Source organism: Cryptotermes secundus, unplaced genomic scaffold (assembly GCF_002891405.2).
Source record: "Cryptotermes secundus unplaced genomic scaffold, Csec_1.0 scaffold88, whole genome shotgun sequence".
NCBI classification, from domain to species: Eukaryota; Metazoa; Arthropoda; class Insecta; order Blattodea; family Kalotermitidae; genus Cryptotermes; species Cryptotermes secundus.
Genome location: NW_019724585.1, coordinates 242,564 through 268,460, shown reverse-complemented (window position 1 = coordinate 268,460; position 25,897 = coordinate 242,564). Strand labels below are relative to the sequence as shown.

Below are 25,897 nucleotides of genomic sequence, written 5' to 3'. Positions count from 1 at the left end.
AGTAAATGAACTTAGTGTGCTCAGTATTCATACTCTTACTTTCACTTCCGGTATATCATGAATGGCCACAACCTACGTTTCTACATCTTTGATTTAATTAATTTCTTTGCTTCCTAATATTATGCAGTTTTTTTTACACAATGTGGATATGTAAATGCATAGTGGGAATATGAGATTTTTACAACACTCAAGCTTGAGATAGTGAATTTCTGGGATGTGATACCATGTAGTCTGATAGGTGGTTAGTAGGACTTAGGTGGGCCTATTGTCTCCATCTTCAGAATACAGATGTTTCTATTCTAAAGACAGAACAGATTCACCCAAAACAATGGTAAACACCTATTAGACTGCAAGATGTCGCTACCCAGAAGACCACATAATGACTGCATAATGTGAAGGTTACGTATATTGTGCATCCAGTGAGCCATCTCCTAATTTAAATAAGGAATATTAATAAAATTTGGTATTAGCAAGTATTTGGTAAAATGTCATGTCATGTAAATTGAATTTTGCCTGTACTGGTCTGCTATAACCTGTACTTTACATGAGCCCAAATACAACTTTAAAATTTCCTAAAAATTGCTCACCATACAAAAATTGGCATGACAGAAAATGCAGATTCCAGTAAAACTTACAGCTTTTATTTCTGATGTTCTTAACATCGTGAAAACTATTACTGTTACTTCTGTTTTAAAAGTTGCTAAAGATAATTTAACTGAAGAGTACAGTCTTCTGGGTTGTAGTGCCATGCAGTTTGGATAGAACGTATTGTTTTGAGAATACATGCTGCTTCTGTCTTTTGGGTCGAAGAGCAAGCCAAGCAAGAAACTAGCAGAAACAGGTGCTAGCTGTGTCCAAAGTATACAGCATTACAAACTTGAAGAATGTACTTTTCACAGACACTGCTGTGAGAACCTCAAATCCAACAAAATAACCTAACATCTATTCTCTGTGAATATGAAGCACTCTCACATTCAGATACTGCACATGTACGGTATCTGAAAAGCAGATGAAGAAGATATTCAGTTTGAAGAAGGATGAAGTGAGCAATGAATGGTATTTTGTAATGAGGACCTTCATGTTTTACAATATTTATCATTGTCTTTACAATAATGAAATGTAAGTGACTTAGATGGATTGAAAATGTAACTAGGATTTGGGAGGCTAATGCATACAGAAATTTGGAGAGCAAACCTCATGGGAAGTGTACACTTGGAAGATGAAAAAGGGATTGAATGCTAATATTATAATGGGATCCTATGGAAGTAGGTCGTGAGAATGGAAGATGGATAGAATGGACTCTTAAATCATATCCAACAGTGGGCTTTGATATTAGTAGTTTTGAACCTTTGAGTCCTGCTACCTCAGTGTTATTAAAAAGAAAAAGTATTGTATGTCTCTCGTATTGCATTGTTTTGATTAGCTCTGAAATAGTAAATTTTATCTGCAATAAATGAACATAAAGTACATTGTGTATGTAGATTCTCAGATAATCCATTTAGGTAATACTCTTCTGTAGCTTACTAGAAATAATTTTGAATATGGTATTGCTGGTGCTGGCCTTACTACACAGGTCATTTATTTTAATTTTCTGATTTTCAAATAACGAAGTCACGCAGTGTAGCCATTATATCTTGCGATAAGAAAATGCTATGACCTAATTGCAATTGACAGTTGATGACAGTATAACCATTGCATCTGGTGTGGAGAATATATCACTACCAGAATTTGTTTTAAATAGTTTCGAACTTGGATTTGTATTGTTGTTTGATATTTTAACAATTAATGCAAGTCACTTGACAGGAAACCTTTTACTTGTTCATATGTAGCCTCTGATTTGAAATTTGAAAATGAAGTTGACTTAAGAGCAATCCCTGTTGTTTTCATTTACAGGCTTCCCAGATCCCCATTCAGCATATCCTTATGAACACTACAACAGAGCAAGTGAAGGCCATGGAATCTGTTAGAGAGATAATCCGAAGCGTCAACTTCTCTCTGGAGGATATTGTATCATATTCTCCTGAGTATGTTTCATGGACTGCAAATAAGGTTTGTTCAGTGTTTGTTGCATCTTCTCTTAATAGATTGGTATCAACTTCATTTCTATATTTGTGAAATTTCTGTATAGCTATAATTATCAGTTCTGTTTCACTGTCAGTGTAATTTTAGGCATTGTTTATCTTATATGTCAGTAGTCACAGGTTTGAAATGAGTTGGATTTCTTCTGCCATAAGGAAGCTCAAAGACTGAAGCAAGAGTTACTCATTTTTAAAGTATTTTGGTATAGGTTCACTATTGGAATTGTGCTACTGGATATAAAAAACTGACATTTTTAGTTATTCCATTAAAGTTGTGATGCCGACTCTTAAGAAGATAAGAAAAAAGACTTCACATGCCACTGAATGAAAAAGAAGCTTCTGTGCAACTTTGTGAACAAACACTCTATATATGAGAGTAACAGAGAGTATAGGGAGATGCCTACTGTGTAGGAGGGTAACTGACAAATAGGCCTGTAGAGTAAAATTATTTTTAGTTACAACAGTTCACGTACCTCATTGACATTCTGCATGCCGTTTACTCATATTGTGAGTTCTGTATCATATGAGAAGAACATGGATAGTTGTTCCTCTTTAAATGGCAGAGTTGGAAAATTTGTTGTAAATTTCATTGGAAGACACTAAGGGATTTCTGTAGGGGATTAAGTATAAACAGCATCTCCTGAATTGAGGAACAAAGAAAAATTGTGACAAACAAAAATAATTTATTTTCTCATGGACAGTAGTCAGTTATTGTGTCTGCATGTTTTGTAAAGTAATCATCAGCCAAAATAGGCAGTTTCCAGATTCAGTCATTCCTTGTGCACACTACCAAAAATATATTATCTGTTGTTTCTATTTCACATTCATATTGAACAGTTTTTAAGGCATGCATGAAATATCTTATAAAACAGTCACAGTTTGATATTTCAGTGAAAGCCCAACTAAACTTCTTTAAATCCCTTTTAAGCAACCATGATTCATTTTGAAGAGTTTATTCTTTCAGCTTGTAATGCTGTGTATTGCAGAAGAGTCGAATATTTTAGAGGAACATATCGCCTCCATCTTCAGGGTCAAAGGGTAAGAAACGCAAGAAATCAACAAGAAGTAGGCAGAAAGCTCAAATTAATTGACTGCATCTTTCTGACTTTTTACTTGTCTTACTCTTTGACCCTGAATATATGTTCCTTCAAAACATTGGGCTATTTCCAAACTGCACAGCGTTACAAGCCAGAAGAACATGAGTAATTTTCTTTAATTTGTCTTCAAAAATGAAGTTCAAAGAACTACTGTTATAGTATGTAATATCAAAGATGGCACTCTGATTTGGCCATTCACTTTCAGAGAGTGCTTTTAACCAAGAAGTACTAAGTGTTTTGTGTCTTCTGACCATATCACATAAATGACCTGGGAATGATGAGCCTACATCATAAATGTGGTCATACTAATGAATATAATGCTTTAGAAGGTATAATTTTATTGAAAGAGATGGAATGGAGTAGTTCTGACTGCGTAAGTATTCAGCGCTCTCAGTAACAATGCTTTAATCCAAAAGTGATTGCACTTCTTATTTTGAATTGACATGGTAATGGCAGTGGAACTTTGCCTTTTGACTACCAAATCCAGCTATGGAACTACCAGCTATAAATACCCACAATACTTCATCAGATTACCTACATAAGACCATGGGTATATATACTGGGAAAACATGTTCTTTCTTGTAAAGATTGGTATACCACACTTGATGCTATCTGCTGACAGAAATTTTGCTTAGTAACTAATACCAAGCCAGCCTCTTTGGATGTGGTATTTTTTATGTAAGTTTGGCAAGCCAATCTTAATTGGCTCAGGGCATGCAAATAGTTAACTATACCTTGGAGAGCTTGGTGAATCTGTTAGTAAATGCAGCTCTTTTGTTTACAGATTATTGGTGATGAACTGCTTAGAAACTTGGGGCTTACCATCTGTGCAGTTGCCATTGTGACGCTGATTCTCATTCAGCACTTGCAGACAACATTTTGGGTGATATGTTGTGTAATATTCACAGTTGTGGATCTTGTGGGCTCCATGTACTGGCTTGATCTTACCATTGAGATCTCTTCATCTATCATGATATTGCTTTGTGCAGGCTTGGCTGTCGACTACTCAGCTCACATTGGAAATGAATTCACACGTCTTCAGGGAACTAGAGATGGTACTTAATCTTATTACAAATTGAGACTTTTTCTCTGCGTATTTAATCAGAACTAGTATCAATTTTAATGTGGAAAAATGAGAACATTATGTCTTCATATGTGGTCTGACAGTAAAGTTCGCGAACTCGTGGTAAAAGGGAAGCTATGCACCGATGCCATAGCCTAGTCCACCTTTGAAGCCAGTTTTGGAAGTGGTTTTGTGGAATGGCCTTCAGAGCTGCCGTCATATTACTCCGGATGTTATCAGTGTCATCAAAACACCTTCTTTTTGATATTTCCTTTATCTTCTAGAACAGAAAAAATGATTGGGGGCTAGATCCAGTGAATAGGGAGGGTGTTCCAAGACAGTAATTTTTACTAGCTAAGAACTCCCTCACAGACAGTGCTGTGTGAGCAGGTGCATTGTCGTGATGCAAGATCCATGCGTTGTTGGCAGAAATTTCAGGTCGTTTCCATCTAACTCTTTCACACAGCCTTTACAGTACTTCCAAATAGTAAGCTTGATATGCCAGCGTTATCAAACCATACTGAGGTTTCTGTCCACTACTGCCATGGCAAGTACATGATGGTTAGTTCGCTAATTTTATTGTCAGGCATTGTACATGGATGACATGGCATCTGTACGTACCCACTATAAGTATCCACTCTTTATGCAAAGTATATGAAATGAGTTCATATAGGGAAATTATGCCTTTTTGTTTATTTATTTGTGGTTTATTTAATGCTGATACTGGGAGCTCAGACTGTATAATGTCAAATGGTAGGATGATCAGTGAATAACGAATTGGAAAGGATTTGGAAGGAAACATTCATGACCTAATTTGGGGTACTATCCAGGAATTTTCCTGAAGGGACTGAGGAAAGCCATGTTCAGTTTTTTTTTTTTTTTCAGGATGGCAGGTGTCCTTGCTGAGATTTAAGATTGCAGCCCCCTGAATTTAAGTCAGAAATTTTACTGTTTGAGATACAGCTAGCTCTGTTACACACATGTTGTAGCTCTAAATTTACTGAATGGATTTTGGCTGAATCTGATTTGGGGAGGGGGGTTACACCATTTACTTTTTGTTTTGATCAAATGCACAAACTTCATGGTCTTTCTGGAAAAATAAAATCATCCCATCAAAATATTGGCACCATAACCTAAAATACATTATGTTATTAAACATCATCATCATCATCATCATCGGCACGACAGCCCTTTGTGAGCCCTGGCCTTCCTCAGGATTGCTCGCCATTCTTCTCTATTCGATGCTACATTCCTCCAGTTCTTTATACCCAAAATTCTTATGTCCTGCCACACACATTCTTCCCATCTTAACCTTTGTCTTCCCACTCTCCTGTTTCCTTCTGGTTTAGTATTAAGCATTTTCTTGATGGTTCTATTCTTGCTGGCACATATTGTATGTTCAGCCCATTCAAGCCGTTTCACCTTTATAAATGTTATTAAACTCTTCAATTTTTATTTGAAACATTTTTTATGTAGAGAATATTTAAAGATATACAGTACCAAATCATTTCTGACTCTATACAATGTGAAATCTGCAATGTAATTGTCTTTGCAGTTATAGATTTGTACCTATAATAGGCCAAAATCAAGACCAGTAGCAAAGAATGCATTTTGAAGGAATGCATGCTGCAGTGGAACACATCTCTCAACATATGTTTACCCTTTCACATGAGTTACTGTGAAATGCATGATGTGGCAATTTAACCACCTTACATTGGGTACTAAGCATGAAATCTACTGTCATGCACATTTCAGAGTTTGTTCCTATACTCTTTTGTTTCTAAGTATGGAACTACTAAATGTATGATGTGAATTAGAAGATAGCATTCTGACTCTTTTTGTATGTTTGAACTTAATTCGATCCATATTTGTGATTATTTATGAGTTCTAATCACAGAAATATCTGATGTTTTCCTCATGTCTCCACTACAAAGACTAATCTAAAATTAATTTATCTCACTTAGTTTGTCACATATGGTTATATCAGACAATTTATAGTTCTTTGTTTATAAATGTGAGTTATACACTATTGAATGTTTTATGATAACTGATACTAATATAAGTAGCTGATTTGTACTTTATGTCAAACCTGTTGCAGAGAGAGCCATTAAAACACTGGTTATGATTGGGTCTGCAGTGTTCAATGGTGGACTCAGCACTTTTCTGGCATTTGTATTGCTAGGTGGAAGTGATTCATATCTCTTCTTTACATTTTTTAAGGTAAATGTTACTGCTTAGTAATAATTAAATAAATTATCTTGTCTTTTAACTTGCTTCAGTGGACTTAGCATTATTCTGGCATTTTATATTATTAGAGGGAAGTAATTATATATTTCTTCACTACCTTTCTATGCTAAATATTTACTTTTTATAATTAAATAAAATATATAATTCATTACCATTCACAAATTCAGCAATTAATTAACATCTTTATAAAATCTTAAGTATTTTATACGACTTAATGTAGTGAAGCTTCTTCGGGTGATAGCTGGCTCAGAAAGTTGCTGATGAAAGAAGCAGAGACATTCTTTGAAACATCAGAATTCTACTCCTTATTGACACAGCAGATTTCCCAGAAGAGTATTTCAATTGTAATCTGTATTTCCTCTAATACATATTTAATTTTTATACTTCAGTTTCTGTAAATCGGTTATTCTGATCTGTGTTCTGTAGCATCTGTCAGGAATTGTCACAATGTAACTCGAATCTGGCAGTCAGATGCATATAAATTTATAACAAAGCAGTAAGTCGACTATGTTAAGGTGATAGGATTTTCGTTCCAGAAACTCACTCCATCAGGTATTGATATTGTACGAGGGGGTACCCAAAAGAAACCGAACTTTTTTTTTAACTTATTTATTCAAATTTTAAGCACAAACCTTCAGTCCCCTTCAAAGTATTCTCCACTTACACTAATACACTTGTCTAGTCTTTTATTCCATTTTTCAAAACATTGTCTAAATTCATCTTTTGAGATGCTTGACAGCGCCTCTGTCGTTTTTTTCCTTCACCTCAGCAACATCAGCAAAACGCTGAAAAAGAAGTTTGATCATTTCGGGACTCTTCTTTCAAAGCACAGCATGCTTCCACGCGACCTTGTTTTTATTCAGCAGTCAGCAGTCGTGGCACGAATTCCGCAGCCACCCTTTTCATTCCCAAATCTTCTGTCAAAATTTGCTGAACTGAGCTCCAAGTCACTCCCGACAGCTCCACAATTTCTTCAATGGTCCGTCGACGATCTTCCTTGATGATTTCATGAATTTTTTCAACATTTTCATGTGTTCGGGCCATTGCAAAAACGACGATCACACAAAACAGTTGTCACTATAAACTCTGCCGAAACTAGTCCTTACCTTCTGAAGCAACGGTAGTCGGCTTATCAACTCAGGAATGTTAGCTCTATGTGCTCATAGCGGCAAAACGCAGTACTACAAAAGCTCTGCCCACAAAAAAATTAGTTCGCTTTCTTTTGGGTACTACCCCATCGTACGTGACACCAGTATAGGCTGTATTTATACAACTGATTCCTTAGGCCCAGTATCCTTGGGTGATATATCCCCTGTATCTTTAATTAAAAAAAAGTGATATTCCTATCTTTTCATGTTGTCTAAGTATTCTCAATTTCGATTTTAATTCATGGAAAATTCATCTCTTACTACCTGTATTATGCCATAAACTTATTGTACACCAATCAGATCTGAGATTCTCACAGTGGTGAATGTTAAAGACTACAGTCTTCTGGGGTTATGAAGCATATAATTGAGTACATAGGTAACAATGTTTCGGTGGACTTGCTGTCTTCATCTTCAGAGTAGAAATATGTGGCAGAAAGTTCTTGTGAGACATTGTATATAATGTAACTTTTTTTTTTTTTTTTTAGAGATTCCCCTTATTACAAAATTTTCCATATTATGGATTCTCTCTGTAATATTTTATTTCATATTGTGACATTTTAGTAACTATATAGAAAAAGCTTTAAATTTTGGTGTCCCTTGTATTATCTCATACTAAAATCCTAGATGTTCCTAAATTAAGGTTATGAATTTCACTTTTTTAAAATGTCCTAGACGGAAACTACAGGAGTCCAAATTTGCTTTTAGGCTAGTCTGTCTATCTGAACAACAATTTGTTTGCATATTTTGTAAATAGTCTAGATTTGAAGGCCATATAAAATCTTTGCATTTATATCATTTTCACTGTGTTAAAAGTTTACTTTAATTTCGTTTTCAGTTATTCGCAGGAGTAGTGGTGTTTGGTATGTTTCATGGGTTGGTGTTCCTTCCCATTGCACTTAGCTGGTTTGGACCACCAGCTAGAAGAATTGTTGATAAAGAAGCTAGTCAGCATTACACAGTTCCTTTAGAAAGCAGAAATGGATATTGCCAAAGAAATAGTGATACAAAAGAAGGTATGTAGTTAATGGGAGTAAAGGAAGTTAGCCAGCCTAATCATACATGTTTACTAATAGACACATTCTGTGTGAAGAGTTTTCAAGCACATATTTTTATCTCAAGCTAAAATTACCCAAATGAATTACATTTTTTATTGTCAATTTGCAATGTTTCTGGATCGCTATTGACAGTACTAACAGAATCTCAGTAATTTGTCTTCATTTGTATTTGTCTTCTATACATAATACCTTTTAAATACCCTTAATTGTTTTTAAACATACTGAAAAATCGTTATGATTATATTTGCTATATGAGTGTCATGTTTCTGGAAGTCAGTGTAGTACTGGCACCTTTTTCACCTGGAATGAAGATGGCTGCCTAGTGTCAAAGTTATGAATGCATGAAGCTTTGCATCTACACCTTCTGCATACTCCGTAATGTAGAGCTAAGCATGAAGTTTATAAACATATTTATTCTGTTCTTGCTCTTCTACAGATGTATCTTCATGTAAAGGACCTTTGAAGGTAGAAAAAGAAGTTCTAGAGGATGGAGATATTCATCAAGTATCAAGTCTGATTATTAAAACTCATCAATGTAATCTGTGTGACAGTGGATATAATAGTAAATCACCTTCTGGTAGCTCAGAAAGCAACTGAGGTATGATTATTGTGTAGAAAATTGACGTTATCTTTCATGATTTCTTAGGCATAGGCAGGATATTTGGAGCTATTATAAAAGTGTATACATACTTTCATTCACAGACTGTAACAGCATCCATCTTTCTTGAACTTTTACAGCAGGACAGTATTGTAAGATTGGTGACTGATTGCTGAGTGAATGATAAAGAATTAAAACTGATGCAGAAAGCTTGACAGTCTTCTAGTGAAGCTAAATAGTACTATAAATTTTGAAGCTAAATAGTACTGTAAATTTTGTCATTTTTCTTCACCACAGCAGACAAATATTGGTACTGTATCATAAGATTTAGGCCATAACCATTTTCTCCCCTGCCTTTATGAAGCTTTATTTTATCATCATCATAAACAGTTTTAGTGTGCATGTAACCTATGAACATGGATGTGATGTTATAAAAGTAAAGAATGAGTATTCAGAACCACAAAATGTAGCATCTGTTTTGTGTGTCCTTTGTGCTAGATACATATATAATATATACATAAGATTTACTCCTGAATAAATCATACTTCAAAACCATTGAAGACAAAATTTAAAAGCATACCGAAATTTAAATGGCTACATGGATAATATAAGAGAACAAGTCAGTACATACTGCAGGTGCTTGTGAATGTTGCAGTTGCTTGGATTCAATTTCTTCAGTTTCTCTTGTAGGTGAGCAACTATTAGTTCCTCAAGAAGGACTCTGCTCCATGGAGTTAGTTAGTTTTGGTCGCTGTTTAGCAGGTAACGAAGCATGGACTTCTGTAATTCTTAAGAAACCTCTTCTTCCCCCCACCACTTCTTTAGACAGTCTTTCTCATAATGCATGGACTACTTTATTTTTTTTAATTTAATAGTTCTGAGAATAAATATATATTGTTCCAGTTTTGTTCTCTGTAGTTCTTAATACTGTATGCTTTCTTTACTATACCAGTAGACTTTGGTTCAAATTTGTATGTACATATGGCTATCAGTCCAATAACGAAATTTACAGTTTTGCCCACATAGTAGCAGGATACTGGACGCTTTTTACCATGCTAAGCTTTCCAATAGAAAGACGTTTATTTTTATATATTTTTTTCATGGTTCAGTCATTAATTAGAGGTTTTTTTTTAAATTTCTTAGGATGAGGTAAAACTGAGTCCACTTGGTATGTCAGTCACTATTTGGCCTCTTGTTCCAGCCTTGGAACATAGATGATGACGATGATGATGATACTCGTAAGTGTGGAGCAGTCGGTGGAATGAGGATTGGCAGGGGAAACTGAAGTACTCAGAGAAAACCTGCCCCAGTGCCACTTTGTCCACTTCAGATCCCACATTACCTGTCCTGGGATTTAAACCAGGCCATTGTGGTGGGAAGCTGGTGACTAACTGCCTGAGCTATGGCATGACCTTTACCATGTACTAACTTTAATGTTACAGTTAACTTTCACTTTTTCCTTATATACCATGCTGTGACTGCAGTCTTCCTGTAAGTGTAAATTATACTGAATGTAAGTCACATTCATAATAATAATAATGTTCAAAATTGTTGAATGGATGTGGAGCCCAATTTAATGCAGGGAAGAATCAGTTGAGAGGGACCTAATTTAAATGAAAGACAGTATTATAAACCCTCTTCCCTTCAAGAAAAGTAAATGTTCCCCCTGTGATTACTAAAATTACAGTATTTTATTTATCATTACTTGTTCAGTTGTGTTGTACTTCTAGGCGTTTATGGACAAGAAAGGTAAGAGCCCGTGGTGTTCACTCAGTGTTGGAATGTGGAATATCTTAGTGATTCTGAACTCACCAGTAATCCAGGTCTGATATATGTATGTGGACCGTATTAGCCAGTGCAGAATCGGAGGTGACAGTTTCAGGTATATAATTTGTACATACCTGAAAAGAGTTTAGTGCCCAATGCTTAGGTAAATTTCGTTTTGCATGCGTATTTTAAGATCCACGATTGCTTTGTACATGCAGTTTACACTAATACTTCATGAGTTTAATATCAAACATGGTCCAAGAATGTTTTCAGCTATAGCAGATCATTTACTCCTCTTTGTATCTTGCCTTTATGTATCAAGATTATGTATAATGTGTTTTAGATAGCCATATCTTTAGATATAGGTAAGGTCTAATGTTTACTTGCCTTTAATTATTCTAAATTTATAAAGTATGAATTACATAAATTACTGATCTCAAGTTGTACAGAAGCTATTCTAGTGTATCCAGTATCTGAAAATTTTCAGACACTGCCTACATTGGTGCTTTTCTTTCAAACTGCAGAGAACGTTAACAAAAAATACTGTACACTGTAATGAATTTCATACATTATTGTTATAAATGTGTAAAACAACTGCATGTTGTATGGAAGGTGATTACTTTGAAGAGGTTTTCTTCATTTTCTCTTTAGGATAACAGTTGTATTAAAAAGTAAATATTAGAGGTTATTAATCACACTGTGCAAATTCTAAAGATTAGGCATGCTGTTGTTATTTTCTCTAATTGTTACTATTGGTTTACAATAAGAGTTGATGTGTTAGTAAGATGAATACTGGACATAACTTCATCTCTTATGAAACAGGTGACTATTACACTTTGCTTAAGATAAATATGTACAGTAGAACCTCCACTACCCAACCTATTAATGGTAAGAATGATAGTTATGACTAAGATCACAGATGTTCATGCACTAAAACTTTTATTTTGATACATAAAATAAGTATCACTTTTAAACAGGAGTCTGTTATTTTCAACATAGGTGCTGAGGACACTGATTGCAAGTGCTTATTGTGGGTCATATGTAATAGGTATTCAGTTACAGCAATATGAATGTTGTATTAATCCTGTGCATTGCATCAAATGTCAGTTTATGCAGCCAGGTTATTTGCTTGTTGAAAAGAAAGGAGTTTGTCGATGATGTATCTATGTCTGACTATAGAAGCATATTCAGGATGGTTTTTGCTTTTTCATTTATTGATTTACTTTTGTGGATACTTAACAGTACTTTCATTGTGGTGACCATATAGCGTTATGTAGTAGCAAAACATTTATGGCTTAATCGAGGTATTTTCCTGGGGGACTGAGAAAAACCATGAGAAATCACAGTCTTTACAGCAGGTGACCCAGCTGAGATTTGAGCTGTGCATCTCCCAAATATGGTTCTAGAACATTACCTATAGAACAACCTGTTCATTTCTTCATGTTGATTGTACAACAACATATGACAAGAAAGGAGTAAGCAAGTGGTATTTGTCTCTGTGTATCAGTATTAATGAAGTAAATCTTTTTATCAGTTGTAATCCCATATGCTATTACTAAATCTGACTGCTTTCTGATGTTTCATCTTTGGCATTGAATAAACTATAAATTGCAAGAATACAGTCACCACTGCAACATTATCCCTTCAGAAAACTTGACAGTTGAAAGATTGAGCATGTGTGGCATATATGTGCATTAATGGTATGTAATTGCACTATGCTACAAGTCAGAAGGTCATGGGTTCGATTCCTGATGTCAGTACAGTTTTCAGTTGACCTAATCATTCCAGCCACACTGTGGCCCTGGGGTTGACTTGGCCTCTAACAGAAACAAGTACCAGGAATCTTGATGAGGTTAAAGGGCTGCTGGCATGTAAGGCTGACAACCTCACCACCACGTGGATCTGATTATCTAGAAAATACAAGAGCCTTGACATCTCACAACCCTATGGGCCTCCACAGCCCGTTACAGGGACAGTTTTACTTCTTTACTGATATATAATTAGGTTTCACGTTCTAATTCCTCAATGATTAACATATCATACACCAGAAAATTGTTCCATAATAGTTATCTAGTTTAAGATTTTGTCATGTTATGTTATATTAGTTTTTTAAATAAACATTTGTGGTCATGTGTTCAGAAGATAGAAATATGCACTATAAAATTGGATCAGTGTAAAAATAAATATGTTACTGCATTTTTAGTATGAGTATATCTCTTCAGAAAAGGGAGTTGTTTTTTGCATGAACATCTGACATTAGTTATGGTCTTTGCTATGTATTATGATCCATCAAGAGACACTGAGAAATGTAGGCATCTCAATTAGCAGCCCTGACGATGTTAAAAGCAATAGAAAGAGGAAACGTGTCATAAATTTGTAATTTGCCAGTATCTGGAATAGCCTGTATATACTGATAGGAATAGAAATAATAAATTTTGGGTACATCTGGCACCCTTCCTTTACATGGAAGCATTAAGGCTAAACTTGCATGATGTAAGTGCTATGGATCTTTGACAATTACTAACATTTTGGGCATTATCTTCAGATTTGGGAAACAGAGACTAGCTCTGTCAGTTGGGCCCAACTGAGCAGGCTTTACCTGAGAATGTAGACAGCGTCCAGTCTCCAAAACGGCTTTAAATTAAAAACAGGACAGTGGATAATGTCCAGAAAGTCAATAATTATATTGATAAAAGCAAATAAAATCTCTCACCATCCATAAAACTGAAATCCCTGTGTTTTTTTTTTTTTGTGCCATTTGGTACTTGAAGGAAATTCTTTGGCACAGGTTAAACGTTAGGTTTGCAAATTGTATTGGTTTTGTATTATTCTAGCAAAGTTAACTGACTTGTGTATGGCAGCTGAATAGCTAAGAATATCATGAAATTGAGAATCTGTTTGTTAGAATCTCAAAGGACTTGAACAACATAGATATTGGATTTCAAAATTGACTGCTGGTTTCACTCTTTTTGAAAAGACCTCAGTACAATAGTCTCACAACACAGAGGCTGTAGTATAATGGGACCCAGGTGCCTGAAGATAAATTTTAAAGCTCAGCAGTTTTATTTATTTATTAGTTTGCCTGTACAAACAAAACATAATCCATTTTAATATCTATGTATGGATCAGTGCTGTTACATGGGATGTTTCATTGATGTTATGGACTTACTCTGAGGTAATGGCTGGGTTGGGAAGCCCCTGTGAACACAGGTCTGCAAAGACTCTGCTAATGATGTAAAGGCTGCTGAAATTGGATAGACACTTGTACACTAAATGCAACTTATTCTAAATCCCCTACTCTTTGCCTAGGTTTCTCTTAAATTAAACTGCAGAGAAATAATTACATTGTTTAATTCTTATATCACACATTTTTAATAAACTCTTCCTCTGTGTGTTAACAGCATTTAGATTAACTTTCATTATGAACTTCATATAAGCAATAACAGTGTATGCTAACCTCTTAATTGATACATGACACTGCAAGAAACAGACAATAATTTATTCTTACTTACCATTAAATTCACAAAATTCTAATACAAATATACACATATCTTTCCTGCTATTTTCTACCATGGTATCATATGTCTAGCAAATGTCAAGTAGACTGCATAATAGTACAAACCACATATGTTTCCATAGCATTGAAATGGTAATGTATTGAAGCTGTATTCACACTTGCATTTACATTAATGGTGAACAGTTCTGACACCTTCCTTAAGACCAAATGCCACAGTCAAATGGATAGCATTTTTGTGTCATATTGAGCAAGTTTTGTGACTAAATTTTGGCTCACAGACTGTCTATCCTGACAGGTTTGTCATGGTTTTCTTGGTATTTCCAGGTAAATCCTGGAATTCTGCCATAAATTGGACCATGATTTCTTCCTTCCACGTGCTTTTCAATTCATTATTCATTTATTGCCATATAATTTGACACTATATTATCTTATCAGCTGAAAGCGTTATTCTAGAATAAATTACCTTCTTTTAGGTGTGTTTGGCTTCTGTAAATATGCATCTGAATATGTAATAAATTTTATGTTATTTCATTTATTACATAGAATTCAGCCAGACATCTTATCAGTAATATGGCCTTTGCAGACCCATGTCCATATAAAATTTCCAGTTTGATGGGTAGCCTACATAATTCTGAAAACTAAGTATGTTACAGTATGTAAGAATATTATACGGGTACCTTAAAAAGGCCTACTATATCTCTACAGTATTAGCTTAAAGTCTTTCAAAAGCCGTAGAATAATGCAATCCAATGTATTGTATTATTCATGGCTCTTCTCTGTTTTGGCAGAAATCGTGAATACTCTTGCACTCATTACAGCTTTCATCGTTCTACTTTCAAGCATAGTAAGCTTTATGAGCGCATCTGGATACTATTGTTTATTGCTTATTATGAGAATCTAATAAGAGAAACATATAGCACAGCAGTTATCAGTATGAACTATGTACAATAGTTTAACTTTTGTTAACCCTTTTGCTGCCCTATTTGATTGCTTGAATCCTCCAGATTTATTTTCACAGCTTCAGGCCACACTATGGGATTAATTTCTGGATCTTTCCCACTTGAGTGTAATTGAAAATTGTAGGAATACAGATACATGTATATATAAGTTCTGGTATTATTTTGTTTGTCAAGAAACGTTATACACATTTAAAACCATCATTATTATGTTTTAAGAAGACTTATGATATAGAGTAACCAGTTGTTAAAACTTGTGTGAAATATGTCTTGATAAGTATTTTGAAACAGCCCTTGGTCATGGATTTGATATAGTGAATTTTATGTACTCACTCCTACATTTACACAGTTTACAATTTTACAGTTACTGCCATCTGCAGTATCACATTTACTTCTCCTGCTGCCATTCACTGCGGCGAATGCTAGACTGCAACTGGCTCAGTCCTCACTCACAAATCGCTCACTGCTAGTAACTCTCTCATAACACAATACTGACTGAATAGTGTTCGTTGCTCCTTATTTAGCCTTGGCAGGGACAACGCAGAAAACAGTTACGTGATAGGTACCGCTGTTGCCTGACGTCATGTTTACAGGTGTTGCCTAGCAACACTGTCGAGAGTTTTTTACTGCTGTGTAACAACTGCGGTATCCCACGCTATGTCACCGGGGGGGGGGGGATTGTTGACTGGCCTGTTACTGTAGTAGCGACAGCACCTGATGTTACGTCACCGCTGGTGGGGGAGTGGATGTCCTCCATAGCGCAATACGTCACAATATGTATCTGTAGTTTTGTATGAGTGTTAAACATGGCATCTGACAGTGACGGAAGTAGATAGATTGAGAATGTCTTAGGTCAGGGTGCTGAAGAGAATACTTAAGCCTACGAGGAAGGAAGTGATGGGAAGTTGGAAAAGCTGCATAATGAGGATCTTCATAATTTGTGATGTTCACAAAACATTATTAATATAAAATCAAGAATGACAATGGATGGGACATGTAGCATCCGCAGGAGAGGTGAGAAGTTTGTACAAGATTTTGGTCTGAGAACCTGAAGGGAAGAGAACGCTTGGAAGGTGTAGCTGGGAGGATAATACTAAATAGTCAGGGTGTGGGGCTGTGGGGGTGTGGACTGAATTAATGTGGTTCAGGATAAGGTACCAGTGATGGACTCTTTGTGAATATGTACTAAACCTTCAGGTTCCATAAAAGATGGAATTTTTTTACTGTCTGAGTGACTTTTTGCTTCTTGAAATATTTTGCTGCATGGATGTAGATATTTATGAATAGCACATTGAAACACTTCAGAGTATTATAATTCTTCAAATTAAACTCTCTACACAAAATGTTAATTGTAACTGCTGAAACATTACAAGTTGAGACAGTTATGAAGATAATTTGGCATTAACCAAGTCTTGGGCTTAACAGGTCATAATTAAGGTCACATATTCTTAGAATTTCCAGGAAATCAGGCTTTCTTCATATCTCTGTCCTGTGTTTTCTACAGTTATATGCCAACAATTTTGAAGAGATTTGTACAGTGATTTCTTTATGCAAGATAACACTAACTGGATGCTTTATATATGCTCATAGAGTTAAAATAGTAGTGAATTCTCATTCATGACATTCTACGTTTTCTCACTTTCATTAATCAACTGGCTTAATAGAATCTTTCTTTTACATGACACAAATGAGTATCACAGTATATAAAACTTCAAGGAAGAGAATATCTACATGCTGTGTTCATTGTTAATGTCTGGTCATCATACATTTCATTCCTTAGTAAAAATAAAAAAGAATTAAATAAGCTGATTCCTTTGTGTGGCATTGGATGCTGAATAATATGTTAGAAGACTTTTTTTACAAAATGCTATAACCATCAACTTAAACAGACACACACTAACAGGTAGCACATGGCATAACAATCTGGCAGAGAAAGATTTGACAGTGTATAATGATAGATGTGCACAAATAAACATGGATTTTCAAGAAATAAATGTACCACACTGTTGATCTTAAAATAAGAATTTCAGAATTCATCCAGAACAAAATGTTCAGTAAGTTTCACACACATTTGGCATTTGTGAATTACTTTATATTCTAGAAGAAAGCAATGGTGACCCAATTTCACTGACTGGGAATTGTTTTGAATCACAATATTTACACATATAAACTGGAGAAATTAAGGTATACATGTAATTAATTGTTTCTTTGGCATAATATTTATGCATAAAATCAGAATAAATTTAATTCAGGTCTGAACCGCATCACAGACTATAACCCCACCAGCATTGCAACATCAGTTATCATAGATTCTTGGTATAGTACAAAATAAATTTAATTTATGGCTATTGGATCCATACTAGGAAGCAAGAAACTGATGAAGTACTGACAGATAAATTCATTTTTATGTATATTACATTAAGTGTTGAAGAACTGTTCATCCTTTTAAGGTTCTGAAAACGTAGGGTGGTGGGGGGGTGGGGGTGACATGTTTAGGGATTTCTAAATATAATTGAATTTCTTCTCAAGGTGTTGAAAAAAATAGTTAACTCAGTGGATTGAATTTTTTTACGACAAAATGGAATATGAAGTAAATAATTCTCATAAAAGATTTTAAAGTTGAATTTAATCCAACAGCAAAAGGGTTAATGCAAAGTTCAGTTGTTAACTATGTAGTGTAATAGGGTTTTAAATGCAAACTGTGCTGCATAAAGCATTTGTCTACTAGTGATAATGGGTACTCTTAGCTTTATTAAGCCTGTATGTTGATATCGTACAATACAGTTAGCAGGTATAGTTGGAAAGAACAAATATTGTGCCTTTTTGCAAGACTGATCTCCTTCATTTTATCCATTTCAGGAGTCACCAGAATAAATACTGCTGCTGTGCTGTTCTTGTCTTATAGCTCAATATTATTAGCTATGATAACCTATAGCCATTATAACAAATCATATTCTTTCACTGTTGTGTTATGTGAGAAGTAAAGTGAGATGTAATTATATTGTGCCTTTTGGCAAATCTATCACCAAATGTGTTTACTTTTTATTTCAAAATCTTTATGTGGCATGTAATGAATAAAACTGTTTTCATTATTCAGCACAGTCATTTATAAATCAACATCAAACATGCTCTAGTGGAGTTTCAAATCATGGAGCCACAATGAACTGGTTAGCCCCTTCTAAACTACTACAGTTGTCAAAATCAATGTTGGTAAACAGTTTAATGTTTAAATGTAACATTGCCAGCTACCAGTCTTTTGTACTTTGTGCTTATCTGCTTGTGAGAAGGTGAAGTTCATGTGTTGCTACAGATTTTTTTTACGGAGGTTCCTGGCAAATTATGATTTTTGACCATAGTGATATGTAATAAAGCCCAGTTTGTAAAAAGTCATGTATGGATATTTCCATGTATCCCTTAAATTGACTCAACAGATTTTGTTGAAATTCAGCAAGAAAGAATTTACTAAATCCTGTAAGGTAACTCTGATTTTCAGGTATACCAGTCTATTATAAAGCTAGTTTGTGTAAGGCCATAAATTGAACCCATAGATATTTTTTAAATTTGATATGGAAGAGTCATGAATTTGCATTTAATTATCATTTTTAATAAACTTAATAAAACTTGAAGAATGACATTGGTAATTCTGTTAGCACATTATGTAATACACCCTTTCCAATGTTTTTGTATACAATTAAGTCCATTTTATTTTACACCCATTTTTTTTCATCTATAAGAACTGTGAATGTAGCCACTAGCGAGCCAGTGGACTGGCTGAGTAACAGTCATGTGGGACACGAACACAATGATGATACAGCAACAGAGAAACAGTGTTTTCTACTTGGTCCTTGCAAAGGGACTATAAGGCCAATTGAAGCAAGACTAGTTAGTTGGAAGGGAAGGGAGCTGCAATTCAGAGAGGACTTGAGCACAGAGGCAGAGGAATAGCCCTTGTTAGAAGCTGTTACTAGGAAACTTCTAGTAACAGACTGAAAATGCTAGACTGTGTGCGCTAGTGAACTGTATAAAGTGGAAAGATCAGTGATTGTGCTATAATTAAATGTACGTGTAGTTATGAGTTGTGTGTTAAAGTGGCCAGTAAATCCAATCACCAATCCAAAACCCTGTCAAGAGCCACTGTAACCTGTGACATCATTTATAGTTTATTTAACAATACTGTCAGCAGCCCAGACTAACTAACATCGAGAAGAGAATGTTAATGAACCTATTTCCAATGAGATAACTCACCAGAATGATGAGCCCAGATTTTCCAGTGATGTTTGCAGGTGAGAGGTCAAACAACACCAATCCAATCTCTGTGCACACAGCATGCACCAACATGTCTTTACCACTGCCATATGATCCTGCCAGCAATACTGATTTGACCAATGTTGCCATTTGGTGAACTGTTTTAGATCCCAATGGGAGGATGCAGTATTCTAGTATGACCTGACATATCTCCGAGCGACGGCAGTGGGTCTTTGCCTTGCTTATGGAGGTCGTTTGTAGCATATGAGCGCTCCCCTCGGAACTCGGATAGCTGAACTTCAGGATACTCGAGAATGATACCATTAGTAACAAGTTCTTCAAACAGAGACTCTAGTGTTTGATCAGGTGTCAGATCCTTCTCTTTCTTCTTCCTACGCTTCTTTCCACTTCGACCTTCTTGCTGGCTTTGCATGCTTTCTTGCCCTTACTTGCAAGATCACGTGCCAAAGCAGCTTTCAATACCTCTAATTCCCCTCTCAATAACTGGTCTACTTCTCTAAAAAATTAATTAATTACATGATCCTCTAAAGGGATATGGCAATAGTTGATTCATTGCATTACAGTTATATTGAACATTATCATATTGGATGTTTTGGGAGTTAATTCTGCTTCCGTATTCAGGTGATTCATTGTAATTATAAAGGGACACTTTTTATTTTCTTTGATCTTGCACAGTGGTGGCAATGGCCAGGATCAAACCCAGAAATCTTTGAATTCTAGGCTGGTCCAATAGTTAGCATACATGACTGTTGTTCAAAGGGTGTTGAACACATTCCTGATTATTGCCACTGATGTCTAAAATAAAAATAAGTGGCAGTCTATCTCCTGAAGACTCCTAATAAGTTGTGCAAATCGAAGTCAAATATACCCCAGACTTGGATGATGATCAACATAATAATAATGATAATAATAATGTAATGACTGATTACTACTTATGAATTAATTTATTAAGAAACTAACTCTATAATGAAGAGTCTACTTGGAAAAGATGATAGTTATTCAGCTGGCCAAGAAATTATTTTCTTTTATGGACTTCAAAGGTTCATAACCATGTTCATAAAAGTCCAAGTTTTGACCCTAGAGTCAGTTAAATTCAGTCCCTCCTTTATGATCAGTTTCTCTTAAAACCCATTTAAATATTATCCTTCCATCTACACACTGGTCCCTCAAGCTTGAAAACAAAAAATACTTTATTCAGAATAGTTTATGTTTCATTCAAGATTTGAACTGAGCAAGTGAAACCTGCATGGTAACAGTGTTGCTAAAATATGAAATTTTATCATGAAGATGGGGGAGTGACAAATGCATACAAAATTCTGGTCTTAAAATCTCAAGGGAGATACCACTTCAGAAAGTTTGGGATAGGTTGCAGGATAATATTAAATTGGCAAGATAAAGGTAAAGTAGCCCCTGTGCTTTAATTATGCACCACACAATGAAGATGTGTGGGGATGTGGAGGTATAGCCCCACACATTTGTAACCTTAGCATGAAATGGAGTTGAGTGGTCAACTTGATGCTCTGACTACTTTACCTCTGTGAAAGAGTTGCTGGTATCCACTGGATAGGTCCCAGAACCAGTCTGGGTGTTGTACAGGAGAGAAATATCTTTTTCTCCTGCTAAGAATGACTTTCTGATTTCTTAGTTTTCCATTCCATGGCTAAGTTGCTGTATTGACCAAGCAGTCTGCAGTTTGAAGATGTTGAATGGATTGAGATGTTATAGGACAGGATATAAAGATGGCCTTTTGTGAATGGAGCAATGAACCTTCAAGTTCCATAGCAACAAGTAATTTTTGTACCATGTGTCACCAGTTCATGGAAGGCTTTGGATCATAGAATTATTAATGAATATAATTACTGCTTTCTCTGTCTGTAGGATACAGATCAGATCTAAAGCAGAATGAGTTGAATCTCGTGGGACACTACTTTCATAATTGAGCTTCTACTTCAGCCATCTTCTGTTCTCAGATCATATCAATGTCGGCATGCTGCCATGGGTTCTGAGACTCTTCTCGATTGTCCCAAACTTCATCATATTCTCTACTTGCAGCCTAAAACTCGCCCAAGAAGTTAGATGGTTGCTTCATTGCTAGTCTATATGAATATTTCTGTTGTTATGCTTTATTACAGAGGAGGTAAAGGAAGAAAGGAAAAGGGAAAGAAAGACAAGGAAGAAGGAAAGAATTCCCTTCTCTTTTCTTCCTTTACCCCCTCTGTAATAAAGCATAACAACAGAAATATTCACATAGACTAGCAATGAAGATGGTCAAGACAAAAGTACAGATTAATGTAAAGGTACAGAAATCTGCTACAAAGTAAAACTAACATTAATGATTTGTTTGAAAAAGATTTCAAAATTTGAAGTATCTGAAAGCAAAATGGACATTTAGAAATGACACAGAACTGAGACACTTTAATGAAATGAGGAGGAAAATAAATTATGTGTTAGTTATAATTCAGTTCAAAAACTGTTATCTCACGTACTTTTCAAAACGGTAAAATTATATAAAATAATTTTTCAGTTTTGTTTAATTGTGAACATGGTCCCTTAATTTGAGAGGACATACATAAATTACACGTGTTTAAAAACAAAGTGCTGGCAAGAATGTTTAAATCTAAAAGAGATGACATAAATGGACAAATTTATGATTTATCCATTATTGTATTTTCTGCAGTCCTTACTTCATCTTCCTGGGTTCAGAAGTCTTCTTGGCATTTTGTTCTCAAACACACTCAGTCTATATTCTTTCTTTATCTGAAGTAATATCACTTTACAACCATACTCAACAGTAGGAGATTTGGCTTCTCAAGAAGGGCTCAGCTCCATAAGTAAGTAAGTAAGTGTTATTTTTTTATTCTTGGTGCACCGCCTCTGTGGTCTAGTGGTCAGTGTTCCTGGCTACAGATCCAGAGGTCTGGGTTCGATTCCCGGCGCTGCCAGATTCANTGTCACAGTATCATACTTATGCCTGTTCTACCTATGTGCACTTCAAATTCAGGCTAAGAATGTATAAAGAAAATGAACACAAGGATTGTCACTTAACTTTGTCACTGTGTTTTTTTTTATTGGGTAAAAAAAATCTAGGATACAAAAGTGGCCTAGGCAATGCCCATCCGGCCTTCTGTAGCACATTCTAAAAACTTCTCTTTCTGTAGTAGCGGTGGGCCCGCGGTTAATTCACATCTTAGCATAAATTTGAGAATTTGAGAATGGTCCATGCCATTTCCTCTTGTTCTTTCCTTACGTATCCGTTTTAAATATATATGGGAATGTTGTTTATGAAGTAGCAGACGCCTTGCAGAAATCTCTTTTCTTCTAGCCTCAAGAGCTCTGTGACTGATTTTGGGTAGTCCTTTTTACTGTTCTCGGAGAGGATGCCCATCATTATTGCCCTTTGGTCGTCGCACTGTTTGCAATCCCAGAAAATATGTTCCTCCGTTTGCAACCCGTCACCACATTCACATTCGGCCGTGGGCACAATGTTAAATCTGTTTAGACTTACTTTAAGACTGGTATGTCCTGCTCGCATACGGTTTATTGACACGAAGGCACGGCGGTTCATTTTTATCTGACTAAACCACGGAGTAGAGCCTTTTCTATAGTACCTTTCAAAGTAGCGTTCTCCCCTTTCTTGTTTGGTGTTTTGACAAAAGCTGTGGAGTTCTTCTTTCCCTTTCATTTTCCACTCGGTTTTAAGATCAGCCACGGGTAGTAGTAGTTGGCTATCTCTGCCTTCTTTAATTGCTAGCTTTGCCTGCGAGTCGACCCTCTCATTAATTTCGACTCCACAGTGCCCCGGGATCCAGTAGAATTGGATTTTTTTCCCTCGTGATTCGAGTCTCTCTGTTTTATCCTTTAGCATGTGGATGATGTGCGATGCGTTGCTTATTTTAGTGGGGTTACCAATGCTTTGTAACACGCTTGCCGAGTCCGAGAAAATCGTGAAGTTTTGCCCGGATTCTGTTTTTTCGATGATTTCTAGTGTTTCGGCAATTGCTAATGCTTCTGCAGTGAATATGGACGCTATCTTGGATATTCTGAATTTCATTCGACGACCATCGTTTATATCTATCAGTGCCAATCCTACAAAAGGCTTGTCCACCATTTTTGAGCCGTCCGTGGCGAAACTTTTGCTGGTCCTAATTCTTTCTTGGAATATCTTGTAAAATTCCTTGTTATGATCTTCTGTTTCCTTTATTTGTCTTCCCTCATCGAACGATACTCTAGCCTCGTAGAAGAGACTTTCGTACGTGTAGTCGTAGGCCTTGGGACAGTTCCCTGATTGGATTAAATGCCCAAGAGGGGATACCTCTTTGTAACATTTGCTAATGACTGGTAGTTCATTTTCTCCTCTCCCTGGGTTATCGTGTAGAGCTGATAATTCTTCCAGCAGGGCTGTGGGGATTAGTTGTGCTGACCACGCTACACCCTCTGTCTGCAAACGTTGGCACTAAACTTCGCCGACAAGCGGGGGTTCCTCGGTCGGTATAATTTGCTTGCGGACTTGGATCATGGAGAGACTGCAGTGGGACTAAGTACCTTGTACTGCAGCCCACTTCTGGCCTATAGTACCAGCCCCAGATGGTAGGTGATGGTGACTGTGGAGCAATTGGTGGAATGAAGATTGGCAGGGGAAACCGAAGTACTTGGAGACAACCTGCCCCAGTGTCACTTTGTCCACCACAAATCCCACTTGACCAGACCCGGGATTGAACCCAGGCCACCGCTGTGGGAAGCCAGCGACTAACTGCTTGAGTTACGGTGTGGCCCAGTAAGTAAGCAAGTACTACAGCAGGTTTGTTACAGTTTGACAGTTTTAGCCCACTTTCCTTGTTTTCATAAAATAAAAGAAGGCTTTTGCCAATGACCATGGTGTCTGTGTGTCAGGTCCTTGGTAAGCTTTTACATCTGTGAAGCTTGGCTGTAACATTCCAATTAGCAGCATCTCCAGCTTTCATCTTATTATGTGTGTTATATTCACACCAAGTTTTCTGGATCTTAATGGCAGCAATGCACCAATAACATAAGTTGAACTTTAATTCACGAACTTTTAACCAATAATAATAATAATAATAATTAAACTAGTTAAAAAAGAACTAGACACAGTTGTGAGCGTAAGTAAAATGAGACTGTAAAAACAAGTGAAGTGTAACCAGTGACATGAATTGAACTTTGATTCACAAACTTTTAACAATTAAATTAGAATAATAGTTTTAACCTGTGTTTTATAAAAAGAACTCGATATATTAGTGAGCGTAAATCTGGATAAGATACAGGGTCAAATGAGTGAAAAGTGAATGTGACCGCGTGTAATTATACAGCCGTGTTCATACACCTGAGGATGACCTCTGGAGGTCGAAACATGTAGTGATAATAAAAAACCCGTTGTGTAGTTGGTAAATTCACTCTACTATTAATTAAACACACAGCAGAATGCAAGAAATGATTAAAATTTGTGATATATTGTTTCCATATGCTAATTCTGGCAGTGGGGCCCATCCATCCTCCTGCATGGTTGGTGCTGGGGGCTGTTTCCTGTGGCGGTACAGCATGGACTTGAAGCCGACCACTGACATTCATGTAATGCTGAGGCTAAGAATGGTGAAGCTATACCTTCTACCCTTATTATGTTAGTGTTATATGTATAATTAATATACCTGCTGGGCACGTTCATGAATCTGTATGAGGCGAATTGCTTCTTCTTCAGTCATAACTTCTACTGCTTCTTCTTCGTAGAAACCCAGCTTCTTCAATATATTATCCATTGCTGTCTTCCTTTTCTTGATCTCTTCTTCTCTTTCTCTTCTGTAATAATTTGGCTCAATTATCACCTCCACAGGCAAGAGATTCAGCTTGAGCAGAACATCATCATAATAATTAAATTCTGACAAGTACAGATTTACTAATTCACGTTTCAGTTCCAACACTCTTCCAATGCATGCATCTAGTAACTTACAGATCACAAAGTCTTTTCTGAGGGTGCACAATTTGATCATAGCATTGGTCCATTTTGTTAACATGTACCTCACATATAATTCACTGACATGTATTTGCGCTGCTTGTTTATCTATTTAATTTGGAACTGCGTGAAGAGCTGCATCA

At 36.0% G+C, this 25,897-nt stretch overlaps 1 protein-coding gene and 1 pseudogene across 5 annotated transcripts in view; one reads left to right on the top strand and one right to left on the bottom strand.

Moving 5' to 3' along the window:
* LOC111862304 (NPC intracellular cholesterol transporter 1) overlaps positions 1 to 19,158 on the top strand; it is an 87,608-nt gene extending 68,450 nt beyond the window's left edge. For 2 of the 5 annotated variants that reach the window (XM_023847574.2, XM_023847578.2), the window contains exons 14-20: positions 1,894 to 2,049; positions 3,960 to 4,230; positions 6,337 to 6,458; positions 8,469 to 8,646; positions 9,125 to 10,048; positions 11,017 to 11,168; positions 18,386 to 19,158. In XM_023847574.2, the coding sequence (XP_023703342.1) occupies positions 1,894 to 2,049; positions 3,960 to 4,230; positions 6,337 to 6,458; positions 8,469 to 8,646; positions 9,125 to 9,285 (888 nt within the window). In that variant the 3' untranslated portion in view covers positions 9,286 to 10,048; positions 11,017 to 11,168; positions 18,386 to 19,158. The remainder of the gene's footprint in view (positions 1 to 1,893; positions 2,050 to 3,959; positions 4,231 to 6,336; positions 6,459 to 8,468; positions 8,647 to 9,124; positions 10,049 to 11,016; positions 11,169 to 18,385) is intronic. The other 3 variants (XM_023847576.2, XM_023847577.2, XM_023847575.2) reach the window with 3 other exon arrangements.
* Positions 14,967 to 25,881, bottom strand: LOC111862271 (annotated as a pseudogene).
* Positions 25,882 to 25,897: the final 16 nt, after the last annotated feature.